Source organism: Acinonyx jubatus, chromosome C1, assembly GCF_027475565.1.
Source record: "Acinonyx jubatus isolate Ajub_Pintada_27869175 chromosome C1, VMU_Ajub_asm_v1.0, whole genome shotgun sequence".
Lineage (NCBI taxonomy): Eukaryota > Metazoa > Chordata > Mammalia > Carnivora > Felidae > Acinonyx > Acinonyx jubatus.
The window spans coordinates 45,369,887-45,383,645 of record NC_069381.1 but is presented as its reverse complement, the minus strand read 5'-3'; the positions used below and the strand labels follow the sequence as shown (position 1 = coordinate 45,383,645).

At 40.3% G+C, this 13,759-nt stretch overlaps 1 protein-coding gene across 1 annotated transcript in view; it reads left to right on the top strand.

Annotated features, from left to right (window-relative positions):
* The window catches only part of FYB2 (FYN binding protein 2), a 125,732-nt gene that overhangs the window by 68,144 nt on the left and 43,829 nt on the right, over positions 1-13,759 (top strand). Inside the window, 2 exon segments of the mRNA XM_027059078.2 lie at positions 3,677-3,777; positions 13,461-13,495. Coding sequence (XP_026914879.2) covers positions 3,677-3,777; positions 13,461-13,495 — 136 coding nt within the window.

Below are 13,759 nucleotides of genomic sequence, written 5' to 3'. Positions count from 1 at the left end.
CTCTTCTCCTAGGATCCCTATAATGTGAATGTTACTGTGTTAGATTATGTCCCTGAATTCCCTTAACCTTTATTTAACTATTTGTTTACTTTTTGCTGTTCAGCTTGGGTACTTTCTATCGCTCTGCCTTCCAGATGGCTGATCTGTTCTTCTGCATCTTCTAATCTGTTGATTCCTTCTTTTGTATTTTTTTTTAGTTATTGAATTCTTCATCTCTGACTGATTCTTTTTTAATATTTATTCTCTCTTTGTTGAACTCCTCATTGAGATTATCCTCTCTTAGGTCTAGTGAGTGTCTTTATGACCATTACTTCGAATTCTTTATCAGACATATTGTTTATTTCAGTTTCATTTAGCTCTTTTGCTGTAATTTTGTTCTATTCTTTTATTTGGGACATAGTCCTCTGTCTCTTCATTTTGTCTAACTCTCTGTGTTTGTTTCTCTGCATTAGGGAGGTCAGCTACCTTTCCTGGTCTTAAAAGTAACGGCCTTGTATAGAAGAGGTCCTATTGTGTCCTATAGCACAATTCCTCCTAATTACCAGAATCAGGCACTCCAGGGATGTCTCCTTTGTGGGCTTACTATGTGCACCTTACTGCTGTGTCTGCGTTGTGATTGCCTTCAGACCAGCTGGCTTCACTGACCTGTTTTCTCTGTTGTGAGCACACTGGGCAGTGTTGGTCCTGAGCTATTGTGAGGCCTGTCTGAGGCTGGGGTGGGGGGGGGCTCCTAGGTGGGCAGGGTCAGCCTTCAGACTATATGTCTGCAATTAGCCTCTCTGCCACAGTTGTAGGCTCACCCAAAAGCAGGGCCCACTTCCTCAACAGCCAGTGCTTGAACTATGGGTGTGCTAGTGTTTAAGATTATCTGCCCTTCTCCCTAGAGCAGGAGTCACTTTGGAGTGATACTGGGTTCTGCTGGGGCCACATGCAGGGTATGGCCAGGCAGGAGCTGTTTTGAAGGGACACCTGCTGAAGTGGGTGGGCTGGGGGGGGGGGGTGTCTGCAGGTGAACACGGAGGTGGGGCATGTGTTGCTAGCAAGTTGGAGAGTTTTAGAGCTGGTTCCCGCAAGTATCTGGCCATCTGGAGTGTTTGGGGGAAGAGAAGTGGTGCCCACCACTGCTTTTGTTCCTGGAGAAATCTCCTGAAGATTCCTTCCCTGACAGCACATGTTCTGAAATTAGTAAATAAAACTTACTGTACACCCCAGACGCCTTTCATACTGCTGCTTTTGTGTTGTGTCTCAGCCAAGTTATTTAGAGTGCTGGCTCTTTGAGAGGACTCAGTTTCCTTGTACTGCCTTGTTTTCCCACAGTTAAGTCTGCTGGTTTTAAAAGCTCCTGTGGGTAACTAAGCCCCATTGGTTTTCAAAGCCAGATGTTTAGGAGAACTTTTCTTCCAGTGCAGACCCCTAGTGCCTGGGGTGCCTGGGGTCAGGTCTGATCCTACTTCTCTGTGCTTGTGGTGTCTCTCTCACTTTTGGTTAGTTTTGCTTGGAATTTTCTTCCCAACTATGTCTCTACCCCCTTATCGTTTTCCATGTGGTTTCTGTACAATTAACCACGGAAGGTGTGTGCTTCCAGTCTTGAGATCATTTTCAGAGTTAGTTCCATAGATGTAGTTGTTACATCACTGTGTCTGTGGGACAAGGTGAGCTAAGGACAATCCTACTCTGCCATCTTTTCTAAATACTCCCCCACCATTGTTTCCTGTATCCTACTTCATTACTAGTTCAGTTTCTTTGAATGTGTTGATGTATTTCAGCAAGGATCTACGAGCAGTAAACGTGTGTACTGGTATTCTGAAAAGATCTTTGTTACTCCCTCACTTTTAATGACAATTTAGCTAGAAGATAATTTGATACTGATATCTTTCCTCAGTATACTTATTATCCACAGTCTCCACCACTTAATGTTGCTAGAAAGAAGTCCATCGTAAGTCTGCTGCTCCTTGGTAATCTATATTTTCTCTCCCCCAGATTTTACATTTTTCTTTTTTTCTTTGACTTACGCTAACTTATTACAAACTGTGTAAGTGTGGATTTATCATTATTTCTTATTGTTGAAGCTGTTTCAATAGAAGGATTTGTGTCCATTATTAATTTTAGAAGTCTTAGCTATTATCATGGGAATACTGATTCCTTTTCTTCATCCTTTTTCTTTTTCCTTTTTAGAATTCCTAGTCTTTATATTTTGAACCTTCTCATTCTGTCTTCCCCACTGTTAACTTCTCTTAATATTTTCCATCTCTTCATTCTCTCAGTGCTATATTCTGAATGACTTCCTTAGATCTAACTCATTCTCCAGTTCTCTCTTCTGCTGTGTCTGGTCTACTTTTCAACATCTACATTATTTATTTCAACAACTGTATTTATGATTTATATAACTCCTGTCTCCTGTCCCTAAATCTACGTGGTTTTTTTCCCACACTCTTGTTTTTTGTTTTTATCTTTGTTTTTTTGTTCTCTTTTGTTTTGTTTTTGCCTAATGGCTTTTATTCCTTTATTTCTTTGAACATTTAAAACACTTATTTTTATTTATTTTTTATTTTTTATTTATTTTTTTTTAAAATTTTTTAACGTTTATTTATTTTTGAGACAGAGAGAGACAGAGCATGAATGGGGGAGGGTCAGAGAGAGAGGGAGACGCAGAATCTGAAACAGGCTCCAGGCTCTGAGCTGTCAGCACAGAGCCCGACGTGGGGCTCGAACTCACGGACCGCGAGATCATGACCTGAGCCGAAGTCGCTCACTTAACCGACTGAGCCACCCAGGCGCCCCTAAAACACTTATTTTTAAATCACTTGCATGTCATTCTATTATTTCTGTCGTTCTGTTATATCTGACTGTCTGTGGTACCTCATCTCTTTGTGTGGTTTGCATTTTTTTTTTTTATACTATAAGCTTGTTTTATGTGGGAATTACTTCCTTTGGAGACCATAGGTGCCTTGGGTTGTGGAAACATCTTTACAGAACAATTTCAGATTTGCCTTACAAGAGAGGGTTGGATTTCGAGCACTATTTTGTCTCTGTGTCTCTCTGAAATACACACCATGCATTCAGAACCCCACTTGTACTTAGTGCTAGGTTTTCAAGTTTTTGGTTTCTCATGGGTGACTCTTTTAGCTCCTGTGATCAGAGCCAGATACCAAGCTTCCCTGCTGTTCCCTGGGAACCAGCACACATATTTTTTACAATTTGTTTTACCGATGAAATGGCATCTTGTGACTCTGAACTTTATGCTGATAGCTTGGATCTAACATCCCGTTCAGTGGAAGCCTGTGTCTGAGACTTAACTTCTGACTCAGAAAGTAAATCCTCGGCCACCCAGTCATTAAGATCTTTCCTTATCTGTCTCAGTTTCCCTTTGCATATAATTCTCTTTGCATATAATACATCTTTAGTTATGACTTTCTTTCTCTATATCTGGCCCCTGGAGACTTTATTGATGTCTAGATGAGTTATGTGTTCTTCATATAATTCTCTGTATTGTTACGTTTTTTCAGAATTCCTGTAGGTTGAGAGTAGGGGTGGTGCGCCTTCCATATCTGTTTAAATCACCGTATTTGTCAGGCATATTACTTCTCTAATGAAGAAAAAAAATAGAAAAAGTTTTAAAATGTTTAAAGCAATGTTTTATTTTAAGTAACCTTTTTGTTTCCTCCATGCTTCTCAGTGCTGAATTTGAAGAACCACATAATTATGAGGCGACAATTTCATATCTGAAACACTCTGGCAACTCCATTAACCTGTGCACCGCAAAAGAAATTGCTGATTGTAAGTCTGCTAAGCCAATTAATACTGTAACCCTGTGTGGAATGAAAATGCAGCAAAAGTGGTATTTTCCCTCTAGCTAACTATGAGTTTAAAAATTCACAGCCATGCTGGTCCACCATCTCATTTCTTACCCCCACCCCACCCCCCCCCCCCCCCCGGTCTGGTCTCTTAAAAATAAAAATAAATCCATTTGGGCATCACTGCTATCTCACAACTCCTAGTGCTGCCTCCTTTCTACCCTTTCTATTCTCTCCTTCACCAATCTACTTAGATGCCTTGCCTTCTATAGATATGTGGGAGGGAAAATCAAGATAGGGCAATTCATTTTTCTTCCTTCCCCCTCCTATAGAAACTTCCTCTCTCTTCTTCTGGTGTCTTTCTTGAACTCCCCTGGTAACTCTGTGTGTGGAGAGGGAGATAACAGACTATGAGAATTAGGTCCCTGTGTTTAGTCTGAATAGCAGCAGAGAATTCATTTAATGGATCTGACCACTGGTTCAGAGCTATGTCTTCCAGCCTCTGGTGTTGCCGACAAAGCTCAGACCTCTCTAGGAAGAAAGAGACCCTGTTAGGTAAGAAAATGAACAAGCAGGAACTCGTAACATTTCTACAAGTTTCTGTGTCTTTGTTCTGCCTATAGGATCAGCCGATTCTCTATAAAAGGCACAAATATTTGTGTCAGAATGAACACTAATATTACTGAACCTATACTGTGGGCCACAGTTCTGTGGTTCTGTGTGTTCTCTGGGCTCTCTGTGTACATCCTTGCTGCTACAGCAGTTTTATTCGCCCACTTTTTGAGACCGGAAACTGAGTACTAGAGAGATTGAGTCGTACAGGGTCACACAAGGAATATATGGTAGAGCTCTACTGTGAAACAGGCTCAGATTGCCTCTAAGATGCCTGCTCTTTTCAGTGTTTTTCTGCTTCTCACTCAAGAATGTTTTTTCTTCCCTGGAGAGAGGGTTAAAGAGAGATCATCTGATTCAGCTTCTTTATTGTATGGAGAAAAGACCCAAGGCTCTGGGAGAAGTCATTTGCCTGAGGATACAGACAGAAGAGGTTTGTGGAGTAGGAGTTGGGATCCCATTGAAATTTCGCTTCCCTCCCCCAGGAAATAAAGGGTTGAAGAACCTCTTTCTGACTCTTCGACTGGGCAACGTTTCGACTCTTCCCTATGGCTTGTAAAATACTAGCCTCAAGAAACACAACTCCTTTCCCTTTTCACCTCCATAAGGCAGGATTGTTCCATTCTTGCGGTGTCTGGGCACCAACATCAGAATATGGCTTCTCAAATTCTAACATTTAAAATGTGAATCACCTGAGGATCTTGCTTAACATATTCTGGTTTGGTACCTCTGGGGTTGGACCTGAAAGTCTTCATTTCTAACAAGTTCCCTGGTGGTGCTGATGCTGCTGGTCTACAAACCATGCTTTGAATAGAAAGGCCGTGGGCTCCATTTGGACTAAATTCCAACTGCACGCCTTTCTACAAGGGCTCACAGGGCCATTTAGATGCGGCAGTCAGAGCCTATACGTTCTGTCTCTGGATACATAAGACCTTCAGAAATCCCCCTCCCAAGTGGTTGTCTGAGGTCCTGCTTGGGTCTCGTCCCTAAGTCCCAGGACAGACTGGGCTGCAGAGAGAGCAGCTCATGGGGGGTGGTATAGGTGTGGTTTGGACACCTTGTCATGAAGGGTGAAGGTGCATATTGAAAATGAGAAGCTGGAGGCCTACATTTGATCTCCTCAGGCCACACATGTTCAAGGTGAACCTGCCAGGGGACATCACCTGAGGTACCCACAGAAGGAACCACTAACTCAAGCCTCTATACAGTCTTTCCCTGAGGGTTCTTTGTGTACTTCCCAAAGAGGCAGGTGTTTATGACTGAGAGAGAAAGGGCTCAGAAAATAAGTCACTGATTCAATGGAGTAACAGAGCATAGGATAGCAGAAAGGGAGGAAGGTAGGAGACTGGTGAGGGTGTCCCTTGCCAAAGAGAATATCCTGCTGGGAGGTAGGGTTGACATACCAGGGCTGAAGAAGCTGAGGAACTATAGCCCGGGGTCAAAAGGATCTTGTTACATGTCCCCACCCCTTTCCTTGTTCCTCTTTAAAGAGCCAACCAAGGTAAAGTTACCCTATGGGGGGGGGGGGGCGGGGAAGGAGGAGGGGAGGGGAGGAGATGAGCTCTTTTACTTCCACTTGTACTTACTCATTTGACTCTTCCCCCATTTATTTTCTGTTATCTTTATACCACTTAATGAATGATATTTGAACCTCAGTGTCTTCGCCTGTAAAATGGGCCTAATATTTCCTTTGTGGAGTTGTTCTGAGACTTGGGTAAAGCAAGACATTTGAGGTCAAGTGGAATTGTGCTTCTGGAAAGATGGAGCATATATACTTTTCCTTATTCCCCCTGCTAAGTACAGCTAGAACAGTCAAACAGTATATGTAAAACAACCATAAGAAAACTGGAAGACTCTGAAGGTAGAAACAAGAAGGTGGACCAGCTAGAGACCTGAAGACCCAAGGACGAGTAGGTGGTGAGTTCCTTGTGTTTTCTTCTTGCCTCATTTATCTCAGAGTTGGAGGTGAAGAAGTTGGCAGTCCGGAAACACCAGTGAGCACAAACAGAAAGAGGTCCAGCAAAAGCCTGTTCTGTCTAGCCAAAGGACCAGAAAAGGGGCAGCCTAGAAAAAACAGAACGCCTCAAGACAATAACTGTTCCTCTCCTGCCAAACATCACAGAACAAACTGTGGCTCCATCCTACCTGCCAATGCTGAGTGGGGAGCCTGAGACACCCTCATGAGGCTGCAATACACGTCCCAACAGCTCTGCTGAGGTGGTATCAGAGAAAGTCAGGTCAGAAGCTGGGACTTGCATCCCTGCCAGGAGTAAAAAACACTTCACCTACAGTGGACGTCCGTGAAGACCGCGTGGGGAGCTTGTATTCCAGTCTCCCGCCCGTCAAGCAATAACAAGGTGCCCTTTCTTTTCCCTCTTGGGATGGTGTTAGAGAAAACCTAGTGGAGAGTCAGGACTTGGACAACTACCCAGCCGTAAGGATGCCAAATGGGGAATAATAGCAAACATTCCTACCACTTCCAGCCTTATCAGCAGAAGCTGAGTGCGGAACTGGAGTGCCCAGTCCTGCCCAGCAGTCGTGAAGAACCTTTCCCTCATCTGTGTTATCAGGAGGCCAGGAAGTGGGGAACCTGGATGTGTTCCCTCACCCGACAGAAAAGAGTCACCCCCGTTTCTGCCACCAGGAAAAACCAACTAAAATAGAAGCTTCCAATAATATCCAGAGTCTCCTAACATAATACTTAAAATGCCCATGGTGTCAATAGAAAAGTACTCATCATACCAAGAGCCGGGAGAGTGTAAACTTGAATGAAAAGAGGTGAGCAGTAGATGCCAACATTGAGATGACTGAAGTAGTAGAATATTCTGACAGAGACTTTAAAGCAGTTGTTACAAAAATAGTTCAGTGTTGGGGCGCCTGGCTGGCTCAGTCTGTTGAGTGACTCAGTCCTGATTTTGGCTTGGGTCATGATCTCATGGTTTGTGGGATCAAGCCCCACTCCAGGCTCTGTGCTGACAGCGTGGAGCCTGCTTGGGATTCTCTGTCTCTCCCTCTTCCTCTGCCCCCCCCTTCTCTCTCTCTCAAGATAAAAAACATTTAAAAAATGCTTGAGTAATTATGAACATGACTGAAACACACAAAATAGAGTTTTATTTTATTTTTGGAAGAAATGGAATGTCTCTGCAAAGAAATGGAAGATGTAAAAAAAAAAAAAAGAAACAGAAACGTTAGAAGTGAAGAATACAATAAAAAATAAAAAGCTTACTGGATGGGCTCAGCAGCAGAATGAGGAGAAGAGAAGAATCCATGAACTTGAAAGAAATGATAGAAAGTATCTGATCTGAACAGTATGGAGAAAAGAGATTGGGGGAGGGGTGATGAGCAGAGATTCAAGGACCTGTGGGACTATGACTTAAACTGTAGTACTGGAAAGATTGGGGAAAGGATGCTACTGAAGAAGTACTTGAAGAAATGATAACTGAAAACTTCCCAAATTTGGTAAAAGGCATAAAAGATTGAAGAAGCCAAGAAAACCCCAAAGAAGATAAACCTGATCGACACAAAAACATAATCAAACTTCTAAAAATAAAAAGTAAACCTCTTGAAAGTAGCAAAGAAATGATATATTACCTATAGGTAGAAAACAATTTTGAATGACTGAATTCCTCCTCAGAAACCTTGAAAGCTAGAAGGAAGTGGCACAGCATTTTTCAAGTGCAAGAAGAAAAGAACTATCAATCCAGAATCCTATTACCAGTGAAAATATCCTTGAAGATTGAAGGGGAAACCAAGACATTCTCAAATGAAGGAAAACTAAGAAAATTTGCTAGAGCAGACCTATCCTGAAAGAATGGCTAAAGGAAGCTTTCTAAACAGAAAAGAAATGATAAAAGGAAGGATCTTGGACCATCAGTTCAGGAGAAAAAACAATGGAAAAGAATACAAATGTGAGTAAATGTGACACACTTTTCTTCTTTTGAATTTTCTAAATTATGTTTGCTGGTTGAAGCAAAAACTGTTAACATTGTCTGATGTAGTTCTAAATGTATATAAAAGAAATATGTAAGACCATTATAAGGAAAGGGTTAAGGGATGTAAAAGGAAGTAAGGTTTCTATACTTCATATTAACTGATAAAATGTCCACACCAGTAGACTGTGATAAGTTATGTGTACATATAGTGTAATCCATAGAACAACCACTAAAACAGGTATACAGTGAGATATAATTTAAAAAACACTACAGATAAAAAATAATTCAAAAAAAAATGCTCAAGTAACCCATAAGAAAACAGGAAATCTCAGAAGAGCAAAAAACAGAATAAACAAAAAATAAAAAATAAAAGGCTGACTTAAGCCCTAACATATCAATGATTGCATTAATTACATTAAATGTAAATTGTCTAAATATGCCAATGAAAAGAAAGGGATTCGCAGATGTAAATTTAATCCAAAGAATGTAGGTATGGCTATATTAATAACAGATAAAGTAAACTTCAGAGCACAGAAAATTATGAGAGATTCAGAAGGACATTATGTAATAAGAAAAGGGTCAATCCATCAAGAAGACAGAACAATCCTAAATGTGTGTTCACCGAGCTCCAGAGCTGTAATATATGTGAAGCAGAAACCGAAAGAAGAAATAGACAAATAGGCTCATAGTTTGAGACTTTAACACCCCTCTCTCCACATTGACAGAACACCTACTCAGAAAATCATTAAGGATACAGAAGAATTCAGCCACACCATCAAGCAACAAGATCTGATATCTATAGAATGCACAACAGGAGAAGAATACGTATACTTTCAAGCACCCATAAACATATACAAAGATGGACTATATTCTGGCCATAAAACAAATCGCAGCACATTTTGAAAACTTGAAATCATAGTGTATTTTCACAATGTAATCAAACTGGAAATCAGTAACCAAAAGATAACAGAAAACTCTCTAAACACTTAGAACCAAAATCACACCTTTCTAAGTAATCCATGGGTCAGAAAGTCTCAAGGGTGACCAAAATATATATTGAACTTAATGAAAATGAAAATATATAAAAATCTGTGGGACATAGCCTGAGGAATGCAGAGGAGAAATTAATAGCACTAAATGTTTACACTAAAAAATAGGAAAATCTTTGAATCTAAGATCTTACCTCAACACAGAAAAAGAGAAAAATAAATCTAAAACAAGGGGAATGAACAAAAGAAAGATCAAGAACAGAAATAAATGAAATTGAAAACAGAGAAGCAATAGAGAAAATCAATGAAAGCAAAAGCTTGTTCCTTGAAAAGATCAATAAAATTGACAAATGTCTAGCAAGAGTAACAAAGAAAGAGAGAAAGAAGACACAAATGAACGATATCAAGAATGAAACAGAGATACCATTACAAACCCTGCAGACATCAAAAGGGCAGTAAGGATATTATGAACAATTCTACACGTCTAAAGTTGACAACTTGAAGAAGGAACAGTTCTACAAAAAGCTCACAGTACCTCAAGTAACCTAGTATAAATCATTTGAATAGCCCTGTGACTGCTAAGGACTTTGAATCCATAATTTTAAAACTCCCCCCAAAAAGCTATAACACTGTGTCAACAATACTTGAATTAAAATTCTTAAATAAATAAATTGGTAAATAAAAAACTAAATTCCCAAAAAAGGCTATCTCAAATTCTAGGGACTTTTCACTGGAAAATTCTGTCAAATGTTTAAAAATGGATTAACACCAATTGTACACAGTGTTTCCAAGAAAAATGGAAGAGGAGGAAACACTTGCTGATTCATTTTAAGAAGCTGATGTTACCGATACCAGACCTAGACAGAGACCACAAGAATAATACTGCAGATTAACATCTTTTGTGAGTATAGTCAGAAAAATCCTTAGCAAAATATTAGAAAATAGAATTCAGCAAGATATAAAGTAGAATTATACCATAATCAAATGTTGTTTATTTCAGGGATAAAGCTGGTTCAATATTCAAAAATTAATCAATGAAATCCTTATTGACAGCCTAAAGAAGAAAAATCACAATCATCTCAATCTGTGCAAAAAAAGCATTTGACTGATTCAACACCCATTATGATAACTTTTTCCTCAGAAAAACAAGAATAGAGAGGAACTTCCTCAACTTGAAAAAAAGCATTTGCAAAAAAGCCTACAGCTAACATGATGCTTAATGGAGAGGTACTGAATACTTTCCCCCTGAGATTGGCAACAAGGCAAGGATGTCCACTCTTAACTGCACCTATTCAACATTTGCTAGAAGTTCTAGCCAATGCAATAAGTCAAGAAAAGGAAATGAATGGTATACAAATCAAAGAATTAAACTGTCCTTATTTGCAGATCACAGGATTGTCTAGGTAGAAAATCCCAAGGAATTTCCCCCCCCCCAAAAAAAAAAATTCTTAGAACTGGTAAATGAATTCAATAAGGTTACGGGATACAAAATGGACATTAAAAAAATCCTATTTCTATATCCTAGCAATGGACACAATAAAATCAGAAAATTTCATAACATTTACAGTTTCTCAAGGAAGATAAATACTTAGACTAACAAGATGTTACAAGACCATCCCCTCTGGGTTGCATAGCTCAACACATAGCTCCAAGCCTTTCTGAGGCTTTGCCCTTTTGTATAGAACTGGGGTAAGCAGGGTTTAAGCTTTTCTAGAAGCTCTGCAGAATTGTCCTCAGAGGTCATTTAGACCAGCCATTCAGACTGTGCTTCCTGAGGAGTACTAGAAACCCTTGAGGATAACATTAATAAGAGTTCTACCCATCATTGTGGGTGCTATTCGATTTAAATGAATGAATCATGGCTGGAAGGAAGTTTGAAGGCCATTTGCTAACTGAATGACCTTGGGAAAGTAATGTCACTCTCTGGGCATCTGCTTCCTCATTAGTGAAATGTATCACTGGTGATCACTGTACGAATTAAGTGAAATCACGCATTAACACAGTTAGCTTAGTGCCTGCTATCTGTAAGTGTAAAAACTATTAGCCACTGCTGCTTCTTGTTTCTGTATACTAGTAATAGTGCTCTCACCTCCTGGTTTTCCAAGGCCACACAGAGAGTTAGCACGTGGAGAAAAAGCCAAAGGCTGTGGTCATGTTATGGTACGGGCCGTTGGAGGGTGCCAAAGACCATCTTCTGATAGGTTCCTTTTTCCCCAGCTGGGATAAAGATCTTCAGTGGAGAGAGAGGGCTCCAGTGCTGTAGGCTGCATCTTCCTGTTATGTCCTAGTCCCTTCCTAACCCCTCGGGGTACAGTCCTTTGTCCTTTATATTCCTACCTTAGGAGCAAGTTGTGATGGCAAAACTTATCATCAGGGCACCTCCACTTTGTTAAAGAGCATTGTCAGGTTATGAACGCATCATTTATTCCGTGTGTACTTTTGTGTCCTAGCCTTGGCAAGTAAGATTCCTCTGAGCCTTGGTTTCCCCATCTCTAAGACAGGATAATAATATCTCCCCTCTCCCCAGGTGGCAACGAGAAGCAAGAAGATCGTGATTTATTAATTCTTTGAAAAGCAAAAAATAGTAAATAAGTTAGGGGAGGGAACTTATCATTTTTAAAATTGGAAAAGCCATACTTGGAATGGGCATGGAGTAAATTGCATCATAAGCAAATATGATTGTAATGTATTAATGGCTAAACAAAGGTTTTAAAGCAAGCAATAGCAAGGTGTAATACCTTTTGATTCACAAATCAGTAAAAAGTAAAAGTGTACAGGTACTCACGTTGAAGCACATAGTATTAATCATACATAGAGAATCTTAGGTCTTTGTTCAGTAGTCACTTGTAGGCAATCCCTAAAGAAAGCCTAGGATTTCATTTCTTTTATCAATGGACTACCTGTGTAGAATGATGATGGCTGAGAAATGCAACATATTGTTTGGTCAGTTTTTTAAACAAAACCTTTAGGACCCTAGCAGCAAGAAAGAAAAGAAAAACAGGGAGAGCCCTACCTATTATGCCCATATATTCATTAGCAGGAAGGAAAAAACTTTTATAGATGACATTTCAAGAAAGAAAATTCAAATAAGCAAATTTATCAAAAATCCCATCACTTTCTATACAATGTCCGGTGCTCTGCTAAGTATGTTCCATTTCTTACATCATCTCCTTTAACCTCCCCATTAACTGTGTAAGGAGGTTTCCCATTGACTACCTTTCTCAAATGAGCACACTGAGACTCAAGAAAATGAAGGAATTTGTCTGCAGTCCCATAGATGGCAAGTGGCAGGGCTGGGCTCTGAACCCACATTCTTGCCACTCCTTGGCGTTTGCTAATCATTAAGGTTGGGATCACATCACTCAATACGTTCCACAGAACTCTCGGAAACAATCGAAAGGAATTCCAACCTTAGCTGGTGGCCAGTCTCCTCTTTTCAAGAGGTGCTAAGGAGGGTTGCCTGGGTGGCACAATCAGTTAAGTGTCCTACTTCAGCTCAGGTCGTGATCTCATAGTTAGTGAGATGGAGCCCTGCATGGGGCTCTGCTCTGACTGGAGCATGCTTCAGATTCTGTGTCTCCCTCTCTCTCTGCCCCTACCCTGCCTGTGTCCATCCATCCTCCCTCCCCTCCCTCTCTCTCTCTCAAAAATAAACAATAAAAAAAAAGATACTAAGGAAACAAAACAGTCATAGAGTAAAACACTTATAACTGTGCTATGGAGTTCATTTTGTTGAAGTTAGATTTAGGCTTTTTTTTTTTTTTTTTTTTTTGGAGGGGCGGGTCCTTTTTTCCCTTCCCTTCCAAGTTCCCCTTCTTATGGCTACCACGAAATTTCAGTGCTCTCTCCTAAGCTTTGGGTGCACATCTGTTAACCAAAACAGGACACTGAAAATTGTTTCAAGTGTTTTCACTGACTCTCTATTCCATCCTGGAAATCCCCACATGGATTAAAGCCCTGATCAGTGACCCGAGAGTTTCCCAAACCGTGTGGACAAAGCCTCACACAGATCCGCGTTCTGAAGGCTGAGAAAACTGAGCTCTGCAGTCTTGCGTAATCGCTTGAATCCCGGGTGCTGTATGGAATGGGTGAATACACTGCCTTTGATATAATGTTTTTCGTATTTATTTTAGCAACTTACGAAGTCGAAATTGAAGAACTGCGAAAGGTATTGTTTGCTCTTTTTACCAACTTTATAACTACAACAGGTATACAGAATTGATTGTAAAGTATTTTGTTTTTATGAGCAAGGAGAAAAGCCTTTGCTTTTGGTTTTCCCCTGATTCCTGAGGGTTTTCCAAGACTCTAGCTGTTAAGATTCTGTAGCCTAAGGCCTGTAATAACAGAGATAGAAAATGTGGAAGGGGGAGAGAATCTGGTCCCAATCCATTCTAAGCCCCTTATCTATGGCGGCCAGCATCAACCGGCCTTT